A 20,226-nucleotide genomic window follows, 5' to 3' on the forward strand; every position below is an offset into this window, starting at 1 on the left:
GACCACTGTTTTATACCACTCCTTTTAGGTCCAGTTTACACAACGTTTTCACGTTTTGGGTTCACACGACAACGGTGCTCAGAGACAATGACAACACAAATTTTTAAAATCGGCTCTCGAGGTGGAATTTAAAAAAAAAAAAACACTCCGACTCTATCTTCATGGAAAGGCAACATTTCTGAAATGCAGCAACTGCGCACGAGCACCACGGCCGTAGTAACGAGTTGTTCTGCACATGCTCAGTCAATGAACAATAGGAACAATTCAATTCAATTCAACTTTATTTATATAGTACCAAATACAACACAGTCATTTCTAGGTGCTTTTAACAGAGAAAAGAGAAAAACCCAACAAATCCACATGAGCATCAGCTTTATTTGCGACTGTGGAAAGGTTTCTCCCTCTAACAGGAAGAAACCTTTGCAGAAACCGGACTCAGAACTGTATGCTTTAGTAAATAGAAAAGTCTTGAGTCTCGTCTTAAAAGTAGAGACTGTTTCAGCCTCCCTAACTGAAACTGGGATCTGGTTCCACATAAGAGGAACCTGAAAGCTGAAAGCTCTGCCTCCCATTCTACTTTTAGAAAACCTAGGAACCTCCAGTAAGCCAGCACAATGAGAACGAAGTGCTCTTCTGGGGAGATATGGGACTAACAGGTCTTTAAGATATGATGGAGCCTGGTTGTTAAGAGCTTTCTAAGTTCGAAGAAGGATTTTAAATTCTATTCTAGATTTAACAGGGAGCCAATGAAGAGAGGTTAGTATTGGAGTGAAGCCTGAGTGATGCCCTGAAGCCTCGTGTTGAGCCATGTTTATTGTGAGGTGTGGATGGAAGTTTTGTGGCAAAAGGCCAGGGAGAAAAAAGATTGTTTTTTCGTTGTGTGCATGTACCCTAAGTTCACTAACAATGGAGCTCTAGCTGCGTTCAGGTGTCATACACTGACACCTAGTGGTCGTACATAGTGGTGTATGCTGATGACTAAGGCCCCATTTACACGACAAGTAAAAACGTAAAACATTTGTGTAATTGATGAATCTCTTTACACGACAGCGGCGCTCGGAGTCACTGAAAACTTTTTGAAAACGGCTCAGACTCCAAAAAAAAAAGCTGCTGCTGGTCCCGCGCACCACAACCGTGGTAAATAGCTGTTTTTTCCAGTCACCGTAACAACATTCCAACTTGGTCGTCTCTCCACTAGAACGTCAAACAGGACCAACTCGTGGCCTGACATGACATCTATATCATTTTCAGCGTTTCTGCAATTTCCTTGCAAATTGACTTAGAAACGTTTTTACTTGAAACTTTGTCGTGCAGTTGCAGCCTTGATGTCACGAGAAGATTCGATTAGCACCCTGGTAAGTGAACCATCTCTTGTCTTCGAGGTCTAATTTGAGCCAGACCACTTCAGGCAGCCGAAGCCTAACCAGCAGAGACCTTTGTGACAGCTTGACAGACAGAACCCCTCACTCTCCTCCTGATTACTGCCTCGCTTGTAATTTGCTTTGCTCTGCTTTAATAACGTCTGATCGGATCTGCTCTTGTCCAAACGCGAGCGTTTGAACCGGCCTCTCTGGAGGTTGAAGCGTCGCCGGGTCTGACTGGAAGAGACGGGCTGTCATTTACTGCAGCTCATTAAAAATAAATCACCGGAGAGAGGAAAGAGGAAGAGAGAGACGGACGGCGAGACCCGCCGGCCGCGTTTTTGTTGGTTCTGGATTCTCCGGCTGTTGCTCAAGTCTCAGAAGTTCGTCCCCAAGAGGCACCTGAGAGGAAGGACGGAGGGAGAGAACCAGAGGAGGGACAGAGAGAGCGGGGAAGATTAAAGCAGGAAGCCAAAGACGTTCGACGTGGCACATCAGAAGCTGCAGTTTAGTCTGACAAGGTGAGGAAAGGCTCCTGCCTTCCCTCCATCCTCTCTCTGATATTCACAATCCAATTAGCCCTGTGTGTGTGGGGGGGGGGGGGGGGGGGGGGGGGGGGGGCTCCGTTTGTGACAGTGGGCCATTTGTACCAAACACTATGAACAAGGAACACTGACAGAGGTGATGTTTTATTAATGCCAGGCTTGTTGCTGTACTCAGCAAACAGTAGCAGCTTTTTTTCCCCCCAGTACTGCTTCTTTAAGTTTGCATGCTGACTCAATGATAAGAACATTGTAGATGATATAAAGATGAAATATAGATGGGGGGTTTAGTTTTACTGTACAGCCTAAACAGTAAAACTGTTTGTATAAATGCGAGCTTTTAATCTGTCGGCGTGACTTTATGGCGGCTTTGAAAGCTTCATGACCTGCAGAATATCACCATCGGCACTGAAAAACACAATCTGTGATTGATCGCGCTGGCTCAGAAAGATCCCTTTGTCTGAATTTAAAAAGCAATTATTAAGCTTAGTAACTGAATTAAGGGATAATCCTGCCACTATCTTATCTTTTAATTATTACAAGACAAAAAAAGAGGAAGAACCAACATGGTTTACAAGTAAAAGACACATTATTGCCTGCAAGGATTTATTATCTCTCCACAGACATTTCATTTTTCCAAGAAAATGTCCCAATGAAGAACAATTAATCATCAAAATAACAAAATATGTATTTTCTCTGTCTAAAAAAACGTATATCCTCTTGTATTAAAAAATACTACTTAATCAGCAAATGTATATTACATTTTATTGCTATAGCACCAAATATGAGACAGTTCAAGGCATTTCTGCAGAACCAGACTCAGAGCTGAATAAACCTGTAGAACCAGACTCGGAGCAGAAGAATCCTGCAGAACCAGACTGAGAGCTGGAGACTTTCAGCTCTTTATGTTGGGATTTGTGGAGAGAAAGACAGAAAAGGAGAGGACAGACAGATACCTGGTTTATGTAGGGGTTGAAACGAGCAAAATATGACTCGCTCATGTGAAATGGGTTCAGTCGTCCCTTCAGTTCAGACTCTGGGCTTTTTTTTGTTTTTTCGGGGTACCTGAAGGTTCGATTCCAAATCTGGCACTTGGTCAAAGTGTCCTTAAAGCAGGACACTGAACCCCAAAACTCCCGAGTGTAAGAATGTAAAGTGCCAAGTCAGTGGAAAAGTACCACGGAAGTGAAATATATTAACTCTGTACTTCCTTCTACACACAGTCTGGATTAGTTTAGCACACCAGACATTATTTAACTTGAAGAAGAGTGGAACTGGGAGCTTTTCCATTCTGGGTATTTACTTTGTTGCATCGTTGTTTGGTTATTTAAGGTTTTGAGTATGTGACTGGAAAAAAACTAAATATACTGACTGGTGAAGGATTTAATCACCTTCTGTATCCTCCTCCTCCTCCTCCTCCTCATCCTCCTTCTCAAGCCTTTTTTATTGCATTTATTGCATAAATGTATATCTACACTGAGTCCAGCGTGTCTTTTTATCAGATTTTCTATCAGCAGTCTCTATGTAGAAGAATAATCACGTTTGAAATGAAAGTTGAAATAAAGTAGGTGAGTTATGGAGGCATGATGCAGGAGGCAGCTTCTTCCTGTTTGGTCCACCATGAGACTCTGGAAGCTTCTGGACCTGCTGGTTTGGACCATGTGGTGTTTCACCAGGACGGTCTTTAACCCAGAAGCCATAACGTTCAAATCGATTGTTATGAGGATCTAAAGAGTATGAAAAGCAGCTGATGGATGGTATGAAATGAATAGGTTACACTAGATTGTGTATTCTCCACACAGTGGACGGGATCCAACTGCCATCGTGGCTCCAGTTTTCACTTATTTTCTTTTTTTTATTTCATTGTCCTGTCAAAAAGCGAGCAGAGAGATTTACAAGCTCCGTTTGGGGTGGGATTGATTTCTGTGATGAAAGATCGGAGCAAGACGTGAACATAGACTGGAGCCGTCTCTCTGACTGATCGGTGCTTTCTTTTAGCCTTCCCCGTCTGTAGAGAACTAGATTTTTTCACCTTTTGACTGTATTTTGGTATGTTTGGTGGTTTTGGTTAAAAAGAAACCAAAAAACTGAAACAACGGCTTTTTTGCTTCAAATAAAACTCAATAATTTCTGATTTATGATGTTTTTGGAGCTTGAAAAAGAAGACAAACCCTCTGACATCCTCCCTGAAAATCTCCTTCTCCTGGCTTTGTAATATATTAGTTCCAGGTGACAATTATTCACAAGATTTTGGGCGATTGAGTGTATATATACATTGATTGAGTTCAAAATACAGAAATCAATTCAAATCCAGTGCTTTTGTATTGCAGTATAAACAAAAGAGCAATTCCATTTGTCTTAGCAGCAACAATTCTAAACTGAATGAGAACCTTTTGGCCGCTGTCATTGTTTTAAATAACCTGTTATAGCACAACAAGTTGCCTCAGAGTCCAGAGTCGGCATCCTCAGACTTCGTTTACACGATGTTTCAGGTGAAAATGCATCATTTTCCCATTTGTGTTTTCGAAAATCTTTTGTTTAGATGTTTTGAAAATGACAGAAGCACTGAAAATGTCATTTTCATGTTGGGCCACTAGTTGGTGCTGTTTTCATGAAATAAAACCACCAATGTGAGCGCGCAGAACATTTTCGTGTTCTCAGGATAAACGAACCTCCAAAAGTTTTCCATTTTCACCAGAATGGAGTTCTCGTGGAGGCCAATGCCTGATTACTCTCTATATGAGCGTAGCAGGTACGCAGTCGGATGGAATTACAGTGTAACGACGTCGCCTTTTGTTTTTCCACAATGAACCAACCAATGAAACCACAATAGTTTTATTGAATGTTCGGCTGGAGAGTTGTTGCCTCGTGTCATCAGCTCAGAATGAGCTGTAATGGGACTTCCTGTAATCATAAGAATAATAATAAATGTGATTAAATCGCACATTTTATGTAAAAAATGTTTCACAACTTAAAGAGGAGAAAAGTTTAGTTGATGCTGTGTTTGTAAAATCATTAAATCTGGAACTACATCAGGGATGAAGTGGAACTAAAGATACCGTATAGTTCCCATTAGATTTCACGGTATTTTGCACCAGAATGTTTCATTATTTATTCACTCATATTCATTATATATATTATATATATCTTGATTTTGAGTTACTTATTTGCTTTTAAATAAGTATGTTTCTTCCATAACATATTTGGTGTTTGGTTTATTCAAAAGCAATTGGTGCGGTAATTTATCACATGTCACAATGTAGTATTTAGTAGTCTACAATGCATTACAATGCACCATTTAAGGTCTATTTTTTTTTATGTTTCGAGGGGAGGTGCCCAATTTATGAGGTTTGTTCTTTCTTCTCGTGCTCCACATCTTTGGAAAAGGGATGTGCTCTTCTATTGGGAGCTATACGGTATATTGAATTTCGATGTGATATAAACATATTCAATGTAAGTAAAGTGATCTGGTCAACCATGATTCCCTGTTTCAGTCACTTTACACCAGTCGGATCATACGAGGACGCCGTATCTGTGAATCCCTAAGAGGGCATCTGGAGTTTTGGTAATATTATCATGTTGTTGTTTTTTTTTCCTTCACCATAAGACTTTATGGCCCAGCATTAGGAAGTGGAGCTTTAATTGTCTCTTTCTTCCCCGCAGTTGGTTTCTTTCTCTTGAGGGTAACATTCTGTCTAATGGCAGCAGTAAAGCTGGTGAAAAAAATCCCGGTTCTCCCGGTATGGATGAGTCTGTGTTGTGAAGCCGTGTGGCCTGAAGGGGAACATTTCGGTCTGGAGCATGTGGCAGCGGCAGATGTCTTGTTTGATAGCGATCGCTAATGGCTCGGTCCTCTTTTGATCTCTCTTTGTGAAAGCGTGTCCGTGCAGGTTTCGCTTATTTGTGGACAGCTTTGTGAAACGGCGCCCGATCCGCGCCGCTGGTTCATTCGCCCGACGTGTGCAGAAAAAAAAAAAAAAGCAGTCTTCAGACTGATGTAATCTCTCACACTCGGATGTCTTCTGCTGTTTCTAGAGCACCTCAAGACGGCGCTGGAGGAGTACATGGTGCGCTTGCCCAAGGTTCGTATCCTGCGGACCAAGAAGAGGGAGGGACTGATCAGGACGCGGCTGCTCGGCGCCGCCGCCGCCAAGGGGGAAGTCATCACTTTCCTGGACTCCCACTGTGAGGCCAACATCAACTGGCTGCCTCCCATGTTGGGTGAGAAACAGACACTTCAATTCAGAGACTCGTCGACCAATAACTTGACTGAGGGATTACATGGACCTGTAATCAGTTACTTAAGACATTTAATAAGGCCGCGCGCAGCTCAGAATGATGTATGTTTACCGGGACGTACCAAACGTCATGGAGCAAAATGTGCAATGGGTATCTCACTGATCACCCATTCATCATTCAGCGGAGTCCTCTCTGTTGGTGTGATTAAAACAATCCATCTTTACATGTGTCCATCTTTGACCAGCGCTTTGGTTTCAGCGTTATTAGCAGCCAACACACACACACACACACACACACACACACATACACACACACGCACGCGCGCGCACACACACCCCCCCGACGATTTAGAGTCATAAAAATCTTTGGAGACTGTGGGAGGAAGACAGACTGCCTTATGAGTCAAACTAAACAGGGATTAGGCTTCGAACCTGGAGCCAATAAATAAAGAATATGTAAAGATTGATGTACGGTCTGATGAAGCTGAGAGGAGATGAAGAAGATGCGAAAACTAAACTGGAAATGTAAATGTTTAGGCCGAATACTTACCCTGCAACCAGAATCTGATTAATTCAGAAGTTTTCTGTTGATTTGCTTGGAAATTTCAAACGTCTTTGGGTCTCTGAGCTGCTTTCAAAAGGACAAACTGTCTTCTACGTTCAATTCACTCAGTTGTAGAAAGACAGAAATCCTTAAAAGTACGTCTCTACGTCACCTGCCCCGCTGACTTTCTCCATTCGTACCTCCTCAGACCGAATCGCCCAAAACAGAAAGACCATCGTCTGTCCAATGATCGACGTCATCGACCACGACAACTTCGGCTACGAGACGCAGGCGGGCGACGCCATGCGGGGCGCGTTCGACTGGGAGATGTACTACAAGCGGATCCCCATCCCTCCGGAGATGCAGAACAACGACTCCAGCGAGCCCTTCGAGTGAGTCCAGCTTCTTTTACGTTTGGTGGGGAACTCAGCCCTGATTACAATCCTACTGCCGGGGCAGAGGTCGAAGTTCAAAATGTCTAATTTAGTGAAAGCTGGGCAGATGGGGTCAAAAACTGATTAGGGTTAGGGTTAACCTAATCCAGTGTGCACAAACACATTCAACCAGAGTGTTTCTATATCAACCCGCCTGCTCGCGGTGCCTGATCGCCACATTCAGACTGATTGGACATCATTTACCCAGAGACACTGTGATCCTGACGGACTGTGAAGAAAACCTCGGTCATCATGAAAGGAAAACCTTGTTGACTTAAAATTAATTGATATCTCATGAATCAAACACAAAATGTATCAATTTCTTAGGCATTTTTCCTTTTTTTTTGTTTATGTGGCGGCGAATCCCCCCGAGCCGTCCATGTTTGATCCAAGAATGAATCTATTTCGAATAACTCAACTCCAAGAAATTATATTTCTGTACTGCTTGTAAATGACGGCAAGAGAAAGAGCACTGTTAAATGAAAAACATCAGCACCATTTAATTGTCTTCATCACACAGATCTTTATTACAATATTATGCGATATTATTGTGCAGTCCCAATAATGCTGCAGACTGAGTGCTTTTTCATTATCATCCCTTTCGGAGCGTTCAGAATTGTATAGAGCTATTACATTAAATATTGATCTACGATAAATATAATTACATTCAAAAAGGTCAAACCATATTATCATTTTCGCCTCTGTCTATACTATTTTTTTTCCACAAAATTCAGGCTTACACAAAAAAAAAAAGAATTTCTCTGTCAGAAACGGAGACAGAAAGGAACGGTTCCCAGCTTCTCATTTAGTAGAAACAGACTTGAAGTTTTAGCTGTTTAGTTGTTCAGACCCCCCCGCAACACACACACACACACACACACACACACACGGCTGTATGTGAAGGTAACCTTTAGGTAATGGAAGTCCGAATAAATAAGAAGCTGTTTGTGAGGCCAAATAACTTTGCATGTGATGCCAGACGCTCCATTTGTGAGCCTTGAAGGATTAGTTAGACTACATTTGTCTGCGTCCCGGTGCCAAAGACGTTTTGGCCCGTCATGTGGTGTGTGCGTGTGCGTGTGTGTGTGTGGGGGGGTGGGGTACATTATAGGTAAAGCGAGAGCATATTTTTTGGGATACACGAGGATAAGAAGCTAAAGAAAAAAAAGGGGGGGGGGGAATGAACTGCAGAACAATCAGAATCAATCCTCATTTGGTGAATTAATCTTCTCTTTTTTTTGCCCAATGAAACGACCTTCATCAGCGCAAATCCAATTTGAGTTGCAAAGATTTTCATTTTCATTCTGATTGACATTGCTGCGGCAGAGAATGAGGCTCGGTGGGACGGCGAAATCCATCTCCGAGGTGTGTGTGTGTGTGTGTGTGTGTGTGTGTGTGTGTGTGTGTGTGTGTGTGTGTGTGTGTGTGTGTGTGTGTGTGTGTGTGTGTGATTTTCTCCCCGCTCTATCCTCGTCTCTTTTGTCAGCACCGTCACCTCTCTGTTCTTCTTTCTCTCTCTCTCTCTCTCTCTCTCTCTCTCTCTCTCTCTCTCTCTCTCCCTCCCCCTCCCTCCCTCCCTCCCCCTCTGGGCTTCAGCCTTTGATTCAGGCTTTGACTCGCCTCCCTCAAGGTCAGCAGCCTCAAACACAGAATCTCAACTTCAGCGTCTCTAATTAAATCTAAATTGTAAGTAAAACTTGATGGACGACTGAGTGGAAGGTTTGAGGCGTCCCAGTGGAGGAAACAAGACGTTTCGAGAGAAACTTCTTTTTGTCCGAGTAGCTCATTATTGTCATGAAATCAATAACTGAATACAGACTTAGCATTAGCATTCCGCTAGTCACTGTTGACTCCATATCAGGTGAACATATTAATGTACGATACTTTCATTGCCATAATAACAAACACTTCCACAGATGAGGATGTCTTTGTGGTTTGGAATTTGTTTTTCTAAATAACAGTGTTTTCTCTCTTGACCTGTTTTGCTCCAGCTGTGTTTGCAGTTTGACTTCTGGCCCGTGTCTGCCGGGTCAGAAACAATTATAGCTTTCTGTTGTGTGAATGTTTTTAATAGATGAATCTTCTGGAAGCAAACTGAATCTGGTCGACGGGACTTGATCACACTTATGTGTGGTTACGACGTGTGATGACGTGTGTTTTTCTTGAAGATGCCTCCGACATGGACACATCAGAATACAGAGGAACAGCCACAGCTGGAGCCCAGTAACTGGATCCAGGTCTTGGGTCGGTCCGTGTAAACTGGGCTCCCCAAGTATAAACCCCAGTTCCATCCACTCCTTGTGAATGCCACTTGTCCATGAATATGCTTTGAAACACTGAGAATATTGAATTAAATTCTCCATGATGGAGTCTATTGAACCAGACTGAGACTCGGGAATCTGTGGCCCGTCCTCCATGCAGCTCTGCAGGGGTTTGACAGATTTCAACACTGTGAGTCTAGAACACTGGACTTTTTACTGGGTCTTCTAATTTTCTGGATTTGGGCTTTTTATTAAAGGGCTCATATTATATATATATTATCTCCAGCTTTTCAACACTTTCACATAGTCTTCTTGGTCCAAAAATGTATTCAAATTTTTCCTTCGGTTTTCCTCCATTTGAATATTGGATCATAGGAGCTGCATTCAGAATCTGCTGTGTCTGTGTGAGCTGGACTGACTCCGCCCACACATACCCATCTTGGCTTTGTCCCACTCTTGTTTTAAAATTAAGAATGCACTTTTAGTTGCTAAAGATGTTGTGGGTCTGTTGGTCACCAAAGCATCTGTGATGAGACACTCCTTGGTCCTGAGTTCACGCAGTCCTCTTAATCTCCTATTTTATGTACAGGTACATCTCAAAAATTTAGAATATCATGAAATTGTTCAATATTTCTTGTCACTCATTTCAGAAAGTCAATCCCATATATGACATAGGCTCATGACACACAGAGTGAAATATTTCAAGCCTTTATTTCTTGAAATGTTGATGATTATGGCTTTCAGATAGTAAAAACAAAAATTCAGTAGCTTGAAATATTTCACTGTATAATCAGCATTAGCACGTATCCACAATACCTGTGGTGAGCATTAGCAGCAGTTAGTTTCTCGTTACATTGGTGCTTTTCTGCTCGTGTCTTTATGTTGGTATATTGTATCTCAAATTGGTTCTGCTACTACAAGTCGTGTTAACATCCAGATCATAGAGCATCTTCCTCCCTCAGACTTCATGAATCAGTCACCAGGCTGAAGCACACCGTACTGACAGTTCAGCTAATGAGCCACATCGACACTGCAATGATATGTTATTAAGGCACGTCCAAACGAAGAAGTAATCACTGTTCAAAGAAGTAACCGTAGTAACTCAAGTACAAGTTTCCAATAACAAAGTCCTGGTCTTGAAGAAAGTCTCCCTCGTCCCAGAAAACTCTCTGAGTATGGCTAAATTAGCATTTACATTAGGAAACTGTTAATGGAACGAGAGAAGAGTAGAAATCCAATATCTCTCCACAGTTAAATGCAGGATTCTACTTCCCAACGTTGCATTTTTCTGGTTGCTTTCTGAACTGTTGAGGTCAGTGGAGTCGATACTGGTCAATATTAATTCAGTGGAGCCACACGCCGGCGGAAAGTAGAAGTCTGAGGTTGTACTGTGGAAATCCAATTTGCCACTGTATTTCCAATGTGATTTTCTGCTTCAGAAAGGGATAAAATGTCACGTCAAAATGCTTAAAGGAGGTCGTTACGGCCACCGACGGTCGCGGAGTCGCCGCCGCTTTCTCCTCTCACAAACTTTGGCTGGACTTGTTTGTGGCGAGCATCCTTCAGGTCGATGTTCATCTTGTAGCTCACAGTGTGTGTGAACAGGTAATCAAAAGGAGCCCGCATGGGGTCCCAATGCTGCCAGATGGTCTGACTGTGTGTGTGTGTGTGTGTGTGTGTGTGTGTGTGTGTGTGTGTGTGTGTGTGTGTGTGTGTGTGTGTGTGTGTGTGTGTGTGTGTGTGTGTGTGTGTGTGTGTGTGTGTGTGTGTGTGTGTGTGTGTGTGTGTGTGTGTGTGTGTGTGTGTTTAGTGTAAATGGCTTTTTAAAACAAACCCGGGCTGTTTAGCGTCTCGGCGGCTCAGCGGTGCCTCCAGCTAAATGTCAGCGTCAGCATGCCAACGTTGCTCCTGGTGACTTTGCTTACGCTGTAATTTATTTCCAGCTTTTACATGCTTCACTTTTTTTTTTTTTTTTTGCAAGTCATCATGTTTTCCTGAGTTGTTTATGGAAATGGTTTTCAAGGTGTGGTCGGGGACCCCCCCCCCCCCCCCCCCGGGGAGCGCTACAGATGGAAACGAGGCCTGAGTTTCTGCTCTAAGGTCTTAAAAAGTAGAGTTTCAAAGAAAATCATCCATCCATCTTCCTTTATTCCCTCTTAGGCCCCGTTTACAAGACAGTATAGTAGCAGGGCTAACACGTGGAAAAGCGTCAATCGTGAGCAGAGTCAAGTCGAGTCAGGCTGAAGAGGAATTACTGGAAAAGGGTCATATATTTTAAGCGACGTAATAAGTGAAAACCATAGTTTTAGCATTTACAATTTAGAAAAGTTTTACGTTTACACAGCAATGTTTTGAAAACAATGTAGTTAGCATAACAGACCACGAGTTGGCGCTGTTGTTTGTTTTTGTAATGAAACCACACACACATGCAGCAGAGAACAAGCCACTCTAAACATAAACAACGGTAGAACACAGACATTCTAGTGGACAGACCACCAAATTTGATTGTTATTACAGTGACTGTCAAAATAAAACTACCAAGTTGTATTGTTATTATGGTGACTGTCAAAATAAAACTACCAAGTTGGATTGTTATTACGGTGACTGTCAAAATAAAAGTACCAAGTCCAGGAGAAAATTTGGAGTGGGAGTCATGACATCACGGAGGAAACTTTGTTCTGATTGTCTCTACTGAGCATGTGCAGAACTAATTCAGCTGAGGTGTGCATGCGCAGTAGCAGAATTTTAGAAAAGATGCGTTTTCAACTGTTTCCACTGAGGCGGACCGTTTTCAAAAAACTCCACCTTGGGAACTGATTTCAAAAATTTTAGTTTCCAGTGGCTCCGAGCACCGTTTTGGTGTAACAGAAACTCAAAACGCTGCAAAAGTTTTCAGTTTTCTCTTGAAAACATTGTCTGTAAACGTCTCTGTCCACTGAAACTTGCTCCAGCTCTTCTGGGGGAACTACGCTGTTCCCAGACCAATCCAGAGGCCCGATCTCTCCAGAGCGTCCTAGACTGACCTTGAGGCTGGTAAACCTGATAAACCTCTAATGAGAGGCCACCAGGGGGCGTCATAATCAGATGAACCACCACAACAGTTTGGGAGAGACTCGAGCTGAACTCACTCACCAAACTTCTAGGAGCTTTTCAATGACGTGATGAAGAGGATGAAGGGATGCAGCCTGTGTCTTGCGATGTGAACCTGGACGGTCTGATAATGAACGTCGCGTCTCGACGCGTCACAGAGCCCAGCCTGGTCCAGTGTGGACCGTTTCCACAATGAACGGTTCACCAGGTGAAGAATCAACTAAACCGTACCAGCATGACTACAGTCCTCTACTGTCTCAGTTAAAGATTAGTTATTTGTCTTTTGTACGAGCAGTCTTTCACTATGAGTCCCTGTTCCACAGCGAAGCTCAGCAGCAGCGGAGGGGTGACTCTGGGTCGACTCATTATCATTTTAAATTGGCTGCTACGAGGCTGCAGGTGCTTTATTCTGCTGATGAGTACTGTTTGGCAGTTTGACAGAAAAGTAATATTTTGTTGAAATCCGTTGTTTGCAAAACAGTTCATTGTGAATATTGACATGTACACTTGAGCCTCTCTGGAAAGAAAAACTCTTCAAACTTGGCCAGGAATGGAAATGAGAGGTGTGTTTTTTGGCAGATTGAAGCAGAGATTCCGTCAGACTGACATCAGTTCCATGGCTGTTTGTTCAGTTGAGTGTCAGGAGGTCTGGATTAGACCCCAGCTGGCTGGATGAGCCCAGGTTCCTGGACCAGGTTTGATTTTCATTGTTATCGGATGGCTGACAGTCAATGCGTACATTCATATTTGTTTTGGAGATCCAAATAGTGGTGAATTGAATCCAGGTCACCACCTTGAAGAAACACTGAAAATGGAGTACTTTGCATGTTGGGCCACTAGTTGGCGCTGTTGTTTGCTTTTGTAATGAAACCACGCACATGAGAACATTCGGCTCTAAACATGAACAATGAGAGAACACGAACATTCTAGTGGACAGACCACCAAGTTGGATTGTCATTACGGTGACTGTCAAAATAAAACTACCCAGGAGACTATGGACTGGGAGTCATGACACCACGGAGGAAACTTTGTTCTGATTGTGCAGAAGAAGTCTTTACGACGGCCATGGTGTGCAGGAACAGAAGCAGGAGCAGTAATTCAGAGAAGAAAAGTTGCATTTTCAGTGACCCCGATCCTTGTTGTTTAAACGTTCCACTAAAACACAACGGGATCGTCCGTTTTCACTTGAAAACATTATAAATCTGCTTGTTTAGAATAGCAGTGATTTAAAATATGTAAATAAAACATACCAAACAAACACAACAATAAACAAAAATTGAAAATTCCAAACTTAATTTTTTGCGCCTGCCTCTCCTTTGATCTCCTCCAGGAGGCGCTGTCCCATGCACTTTATATGGCACATTGTTTTGAAGTTTTGGGGGATTTAATTGAAAACATTTAGCCGGATCGTGAAGAAAAGTCAGAGCAACATATCCCCCAACGTTCCACACCTTTTGATGTTCGTCTTGTTTTTGTGCTCCCAACGGTGTGGAATCTCCTTTGCTCTCCTCCATGAGGTGCCTCTCCCATCCTCTTCGTAAAGGGCAGTTTTTCCCAGTTTCTTGATATTTATTCGGAAACGGTTAGCCTAATCATTTAACAAAAGTGGGAGCAACCTATTCCTGAAGTTACTGCACGTTCTGATGTACTTTTTGTCTCCGTGGGACTAGTTACTCAGAAAACACGGCAGAATTTAAAAAATATATATTAATATTAATAGTAATGATAAAAATTTAAATTAAATGGCCACCTAGGATAGTCTTCTTTGCGCCTTGCCACTAAGGCCCCGTTTACACGACAACAAATTCGAGTGTATCTGCAAAACCTTCTTCACATTCGGGGGGGTCCGTTTACACGACACCAGTTTGCAGATGCACTGTATCCGCAAAGTTTTTAATCCGGCTCCCAAGGTGGAAAGATTCTTTCACGCCCTCTAATCCCTCCTGCAGAGACTGATGGAGGCTACAGAGCCTGTTACTGCGCATGCACATGTCTCCCCCTCCCTCCTGCTCATTCAGTTGTAAACAAACATGGCGGCAGCATAGTGGTACGACCCGCGGTCCATATTCTAGTTTTATCATCCAAATCAGTAGTTTTATAGTTGAGACTCTCCCTGATATCATCTGATGTGTCATCAGTAAATGCGGATGTCGGGTGCTCTTCATTTTCTTCACGTTTATAGTGTTTTGTTCTCTGCACATGTCTGTGTAGTTTCATGACAAAATCAACCAACAGCGCCCTCCAGTGGCCCGACATACTAACTCCATCGTTGTCTCTGTGTCCGCTGCTGCAGTGTAAACGCACTCCTTTTTTTTAGCGGATTAGGCGTTGTCACATGAAACGTTGTTGTGTAAACAGTGCCTAAGGCAGGCACAAGGATCAGCCTTAGAGTGACACAGACTGGCTCAGTTTGATTCAATCTGTGGAGTTTCTAAATGGTCGATGACGTTGGTGATCGATCCTCGATTCTCTGATCCGTTCAGGTCAAACTTGGTTTTACAAATTTGACTCCATAAGACGTATTCTGTCGCCTGACTTGGTTACTTGTTGGTTAGTCCACTGTAGTGGTGACCAGCTGTCCAATACAAACTCGTGTTGTGTACGCTTCTATTATTCCCAAATTTCCGATTTTTTAATTGAGCCAACAAAGAGCACCACTTGGCATAATGCATTTAGGATAACATCACCATAACCGATCCCACTAGATCGGTTCTGTGAAACCTTGGTTGGAAACAGCCTGAGCAGGAAATATGTGCTTCACTTAATGGGAACTTAATGCCACACTGAAGAAAGCACTGAAAGCCATTAGCAAACAAAAGTCTCGTCTTTATCTCCCTGAAGGATCCGGAAATCTGCTCCTGGAGAACTGTTGTTTGTGCAGGTCACATTAAATGACGGGGACAAACAAAGAGTTGAAAGCATAACAATTTGAAGGCTGCTGAATACAGTAATGTAGCCCAAAGACTAGAATTATTCAGGCATGGTTAGAAAAGTATTGTGGCGGTTTCAAGAGACCCAATTCGTTCAATTCCTATTAAACTTCACAGAATATTTCAATTGAACAAGCCTGAATGCTAAAATCTTTATCATCGTTTCAACTCTTCTCTTAAATTAACCAGACCTTTGTGATTATAAAGCAGCAGAAAATATGTGACACTGAGGAAATCTACTGGGACTTTGGTTGTTATGAAAGAAAATGTGAACTTTGGCATTTCCAAACATTGTGAGCAAGTATTTTTATAGTCTGATTTATAGACATCCATTCAACTTTTGTACAGGTTTGACCCAGAGCAGATTTGCTGGAGGATTTAGGGCTTTTTAGCTCATTTTAGGCCTCGTTTACATGACAACGATGCATGGAGCCACTGAAAATGTAACTTTTGGAAAACACTCCAATTCCGTCTCCATGGAAACGGTGGAAAACACAACTTCCTTAGAACGCTCGCGCTCCGTCGCTTTGTAACGCTGCTCCTGCGCAACACAGCCTGACTAAATACTTGTTCTGCACATGCTCAGTAGGTTGACAATCACAACATTTCCCTCCAGAACAACCAACAGCACCCACTAGTGGCAAGGCAACTCCATAGCTTTCATCATTTCTGCCATTTCCGTGGAAATGAACAAAGTTTGCAAAACGTTGCCGTGTAAACGCGAAACTTGTCTGAAACCAAAATGCAAAAACGTTTTCATTTGGACCCTGTCAGGGTGTAAACATCCTTCACACCGCAGCTCCATGTCGACTTCCTCCACCCAGATCCGACGTTTCCAGTGTTTTAGTCCCTGGCTGCTTGTCCCTGCTTGATAACGTTGACATTGTTTCACGGGGCTTTTTGGCAGTGCAGCCGAACACATCTGTTGTTATTATCCCGTTAAATTAAACTTCAGCTTGTGGCTTAAATGGCCCTCGTGTTCTGCAGCTTGTGAGAATTGTCTCTCAGAACGTCGGTGCGTTTCGTTCGGCTGCTGCTCCGCCGGTGGAGAGGCGTGTTTGTTTCCTCCCTCCAGTGAGCAGGAGCTAACTATCTCCACCCCACAGTGTTAAGCTCACGCACTCAGTGGACCGTAGCCGCCATCAGCATTATGAGGTCAAACACACGGAGCAGGCAGGTAACCAAAGCCTCTCGTGGTTATGAGGTTTAAGATTTATAGATTTTATATATATGCATTAAACCTATATATATATATATATATATATCAAACATATATATCTATATCTATATATACACACACATTTTTTTTAATATTCTGTCAAGACTATTCTGTGAAACATATCGCAGATTTATTCACATTAAAATACATATTTTATAGTCTGCAATCACAATCCCCACATGTCAGTTTCTACTGGTAATCTGGAAATAATGAACAGTCGAAACAGCAAAGGCTAAATATTTATAACCATTTCAAAAAACAAAAGAAGAAGCACGAATGAATGATGTTAGAAGAGCAGCTCGTTTTCTTTAGCGCCACATGAAAAGAAATGTCATTAAACATCATGAACGGTACCACGGAAAGGACAAGAATAAAAAATGAGTATTAGTGTTTTTTTTTGTCTCACTCAAATAGTTTGGCTCCGACAACAGTTTTTGTTTTGAGAATCATAAATAAGATTCAGTACATCGGTCTTTATTTCAGTGATGCTGCACCTTTTAGCACCTGTTTATGTTATGACAATCAAGTCGATCTTAACTACCCCTGTGTTTGGAGGATAAAGTTAAAATGGATTTTAAAATACTAGTGGTAACAAGATAAGAAAAATATATTGACTCAAACTGACTCCTTAAAAGAATCTTTATTTAAATTGTTTTCCTAGAGACAAATAGGATGATGGTGATTTAATGTTGAAACCGTCATTAACTGTAATTAATTCTATTGGGTTTAAGGATACAGTGTAAAGTCCAGGGCTTCTGGAGTTTCGGGCACGCCACCTAGTGGAGAGTTTGAACACAAAGTCCAAAAAGTTTTCTTCATCCATCTTTATTCTTCACCCTCGATCAAGTGTCTTTGCCTTGTCTTGTTTTTATTGTTCTTTGAATTGTTCTTTCAAGCCTGTGTTGTTTTGTGTCGGATTGTTAAAACGTGTTAATAATCTCAAAGCGTGCAACCTTGTCCACAAAGTCAATTGATCGATGCTTTTCTTTTATGAGAAAAATATGAAAAGTATGACATTATGTTCAATCACATAAACAACATAAAACAAGTAGAAATAGACACTTAGTGAGATATCTTGAAACTTTTGTAGGATTATTGAACCGTGCAAGTGATGTTTGTACAGGAGTTTATAACCTAAAGTACCTTTAGACAGATTGGAAACACTAAATCACAGGAAATGGCAGATTTTGGTCAATTTGAGTTTATCATTAAAAAAAAAAAGTTACATAATATGTTTATTTTCTTACGTCATACTTTACAAGTTCCAGGGTGAAAAACGGAGCTCGTCATAAAGAGGTTGAAATGTTCCAGGTTTCAGGATTTTACTCAAACCTGAAAGAGGTTAAAAGTTCTTGTATTGGTCAGTCGAGAAGAGACGCTCACTCCATCTTTTAACTTTTTAACGTTGCGGGTTGAATGTGAAGGCGTCTGCTCTGTGTCCCGCAGGTCTCCGGTGATGGCCGGCGGGCTGTTCGCCGTGGACAGGAAGTGGTTCTGGGAGCTCGGGGGATACGACACCGGTCTGGAGATCTGGGGGGGAGAACAGTACGAGATCTCCTTCAAGGTAATTAAAAAGTCGGGGCCACACGCAGAGCTGCAGTAAAATAACTGGAGGTGTGAGTTTGAACTTTGTGAATCCTGAGAAGTGAGCAGATCTTCTCTTTGGTTACTGTCGGAGGAAAGACGGAAAACCACTCGCATTCACACCGAGGAGCAATTTGGACCCGGTCCATCCACACGGCACCTCAAAAATCACTCAATACAAAGTCGTACATATGCCAGGCCTATAGGGGGCACTGCAACTATTCTGTTGGATGCAAAACTCCTTGTATTTGATAAATCCAACATGTGCCGTTATTAAAGCAGCTTCTGCATCTGGAGTAGGTCGTCCACCATTGTGGTGGTTGTTCAGTGACATCACGGAGGGGGCGGGGTTATCGGGTTGAGGGGTGGGCTGATGACATCATCGTCTTCGGCTAATGTGCGTCTTGTCCGTCCACACGTCGAAACCGAGGCGGCGTTTTATTTTAACTAACTCGTGGACCCGTTTGAAGCAACCGGATTTTTCTGACTTGACAGTTTTCCTTTAACAACGAACAACATGATGGAGAATTAAATCAACAAATTTAAGTTCCATCAACTGAAACTCCTGGATGAGAATCGAAACTAAAGTAAAATATCTGGACTTTGTGAATCCACTGCAGCAAGTTCCAAGAGGCACATTTAGCTTCATCACGTGGTACGAAATGGATTTTTAAAAGGAAATAATGATTATTGCGCGTTAACGTTAGTTATTGGACGTCTTATATTAATAATGCAACAATCTATTATTAATTGTTGCTTTATAGGTGCGATAAGTTGGATTCCTCCATCTCCTAACCTCATTAACAAAACCTCATTCCTCACTTAGTTCACTTCACAAAGATGAGGCTTCTGCCCCAAATCAGGTGCAACTGCATTAATATGTGATTAGCAGGATGGTGTTGGAGGGGAAATGAGTTTGATGGGACCATCAGCTTATCGCCAGTGTAATTGCATTTGATAATTTACTTGTAAAAAGTGCGGTTACAAGCAGCAGGATTACCTCTCTGTGCCTCGCCGCCGCGGTCTCACTCCTCTGAGGTGAGCAGATTGTGGAGGCTGCACGTCAGAGGTGAGTGATAAGACTTTTAATTTAATCTGACCGCCACTGAACTCCAGCTCTTGATCCGTCCCGCGGCTCGGCGCCCCCGTTATTAAGCTCAAGTGTTTCGGCGCAGGGATGAAGAGAGTGGAAGGGATCGGCGCTGCGGGTCAGACCTTCCACGCAGCGCCGTGCGGAGAGGTGGATTCAATCTGTTATTTCCCCCCAGATTCTGTTTGTCCTGGCCAGAGTGCTGCAGCAAACCTGACAGGAAGGAATTGAATTGAAATAGCAGACAGCTGATCTCCACTCCGGAGGATCGGGGAAAGACGGAGCGATGCAGGTTTTCTACACGCGGGTGGCAAATTAGGATTTCGCTGCTCATTATTAACTGAGTTTCTGGCGCGGCCAGTCGTCAGCGTACAGAAAGAACCTTTCTCATCCAGAGCTGTGAGAATAGGGACAACGTGTTGGACAACATGCTGGAGAGCCAGAAAAGGTCAAAGATCCCATCATGAAGTTTTTGACCATATGACCACGTGTTTTCGGTAGAGAGTAATCTAACGCGTTACTTATCCAAGTCACTGTGGGATAGGTTTGCAGCGTTCTTTTTCTGTAAAGCCACTTTATATCTGAACTGAACAGACCACACACACACACACACACACACACACACACACACACACACACACACACCTGACCTGCACCCCCTTCTCCACTCTCAGCCAATCACAGGCCACCTCGTTCTAACGGTGCGTTCAGGTACCATAAAAGAATAGGAACCAACAAACATCATCCTTGAATAATTGCAACAATAAAAACTGCAGAGATGTTACTCTATTTTTTGTAATTTTCTTCAGTAAAAGCATATATTGGAAGGAAGCGATATCTTCCCATATCACAGGGGAAATGTGAATGTTTAATATGAAATTCGGCTTGTGGCTCCTGAACTAACACGTGTTTGACATCGCTGCTTTAGGTTTT

The 20,226-nt window shown here is 42.6% G+C and overlaps 1 protein-coding gene across 2 annotated transcripts in view; it reads left to right on the forward strand.

Moving 5' to 3' along the window:
• The window catches only part of LOC308121735 (polypeptide N-acetylgalactosaminyltransferase 10-like), a 106,525-nt gene that overhangs the window by 68,869 nt on the left and 17,430 nt on the right, over positions 1–20,226 (forward strand). For both annotated transcript variants that reach the window (XM_080483172.1, XM_080483173.1), the window contains exons 5-7: positions 5,939–6,124; positions 6,894–7,077; positions 18,066–18,183. In XM_080483172.1, coding sequence (XP_080339298.1) covers positions 5,939–6,124; positions 6,894–7,077; positions 18,066–18,183 — 488 coding nt within the window. The remainder of the gene's footprint in view (positions 1–5,938; positions 6,125–6,893; positions 7,078–18,065; positions 18,184–20,226) is intronic.

The sequence above is a fragment of the Lipophrys pholis genome (assembly GCF_963383615.2).
Source record: "Lipophrys pholis genome assembly, chromosome: 16".
NCBI lineage: Eukaryota > Metazoa > Chordata > Actinopteri > Blenniiformes > Blenniidae > Lipophrys > Lipophrys pholis.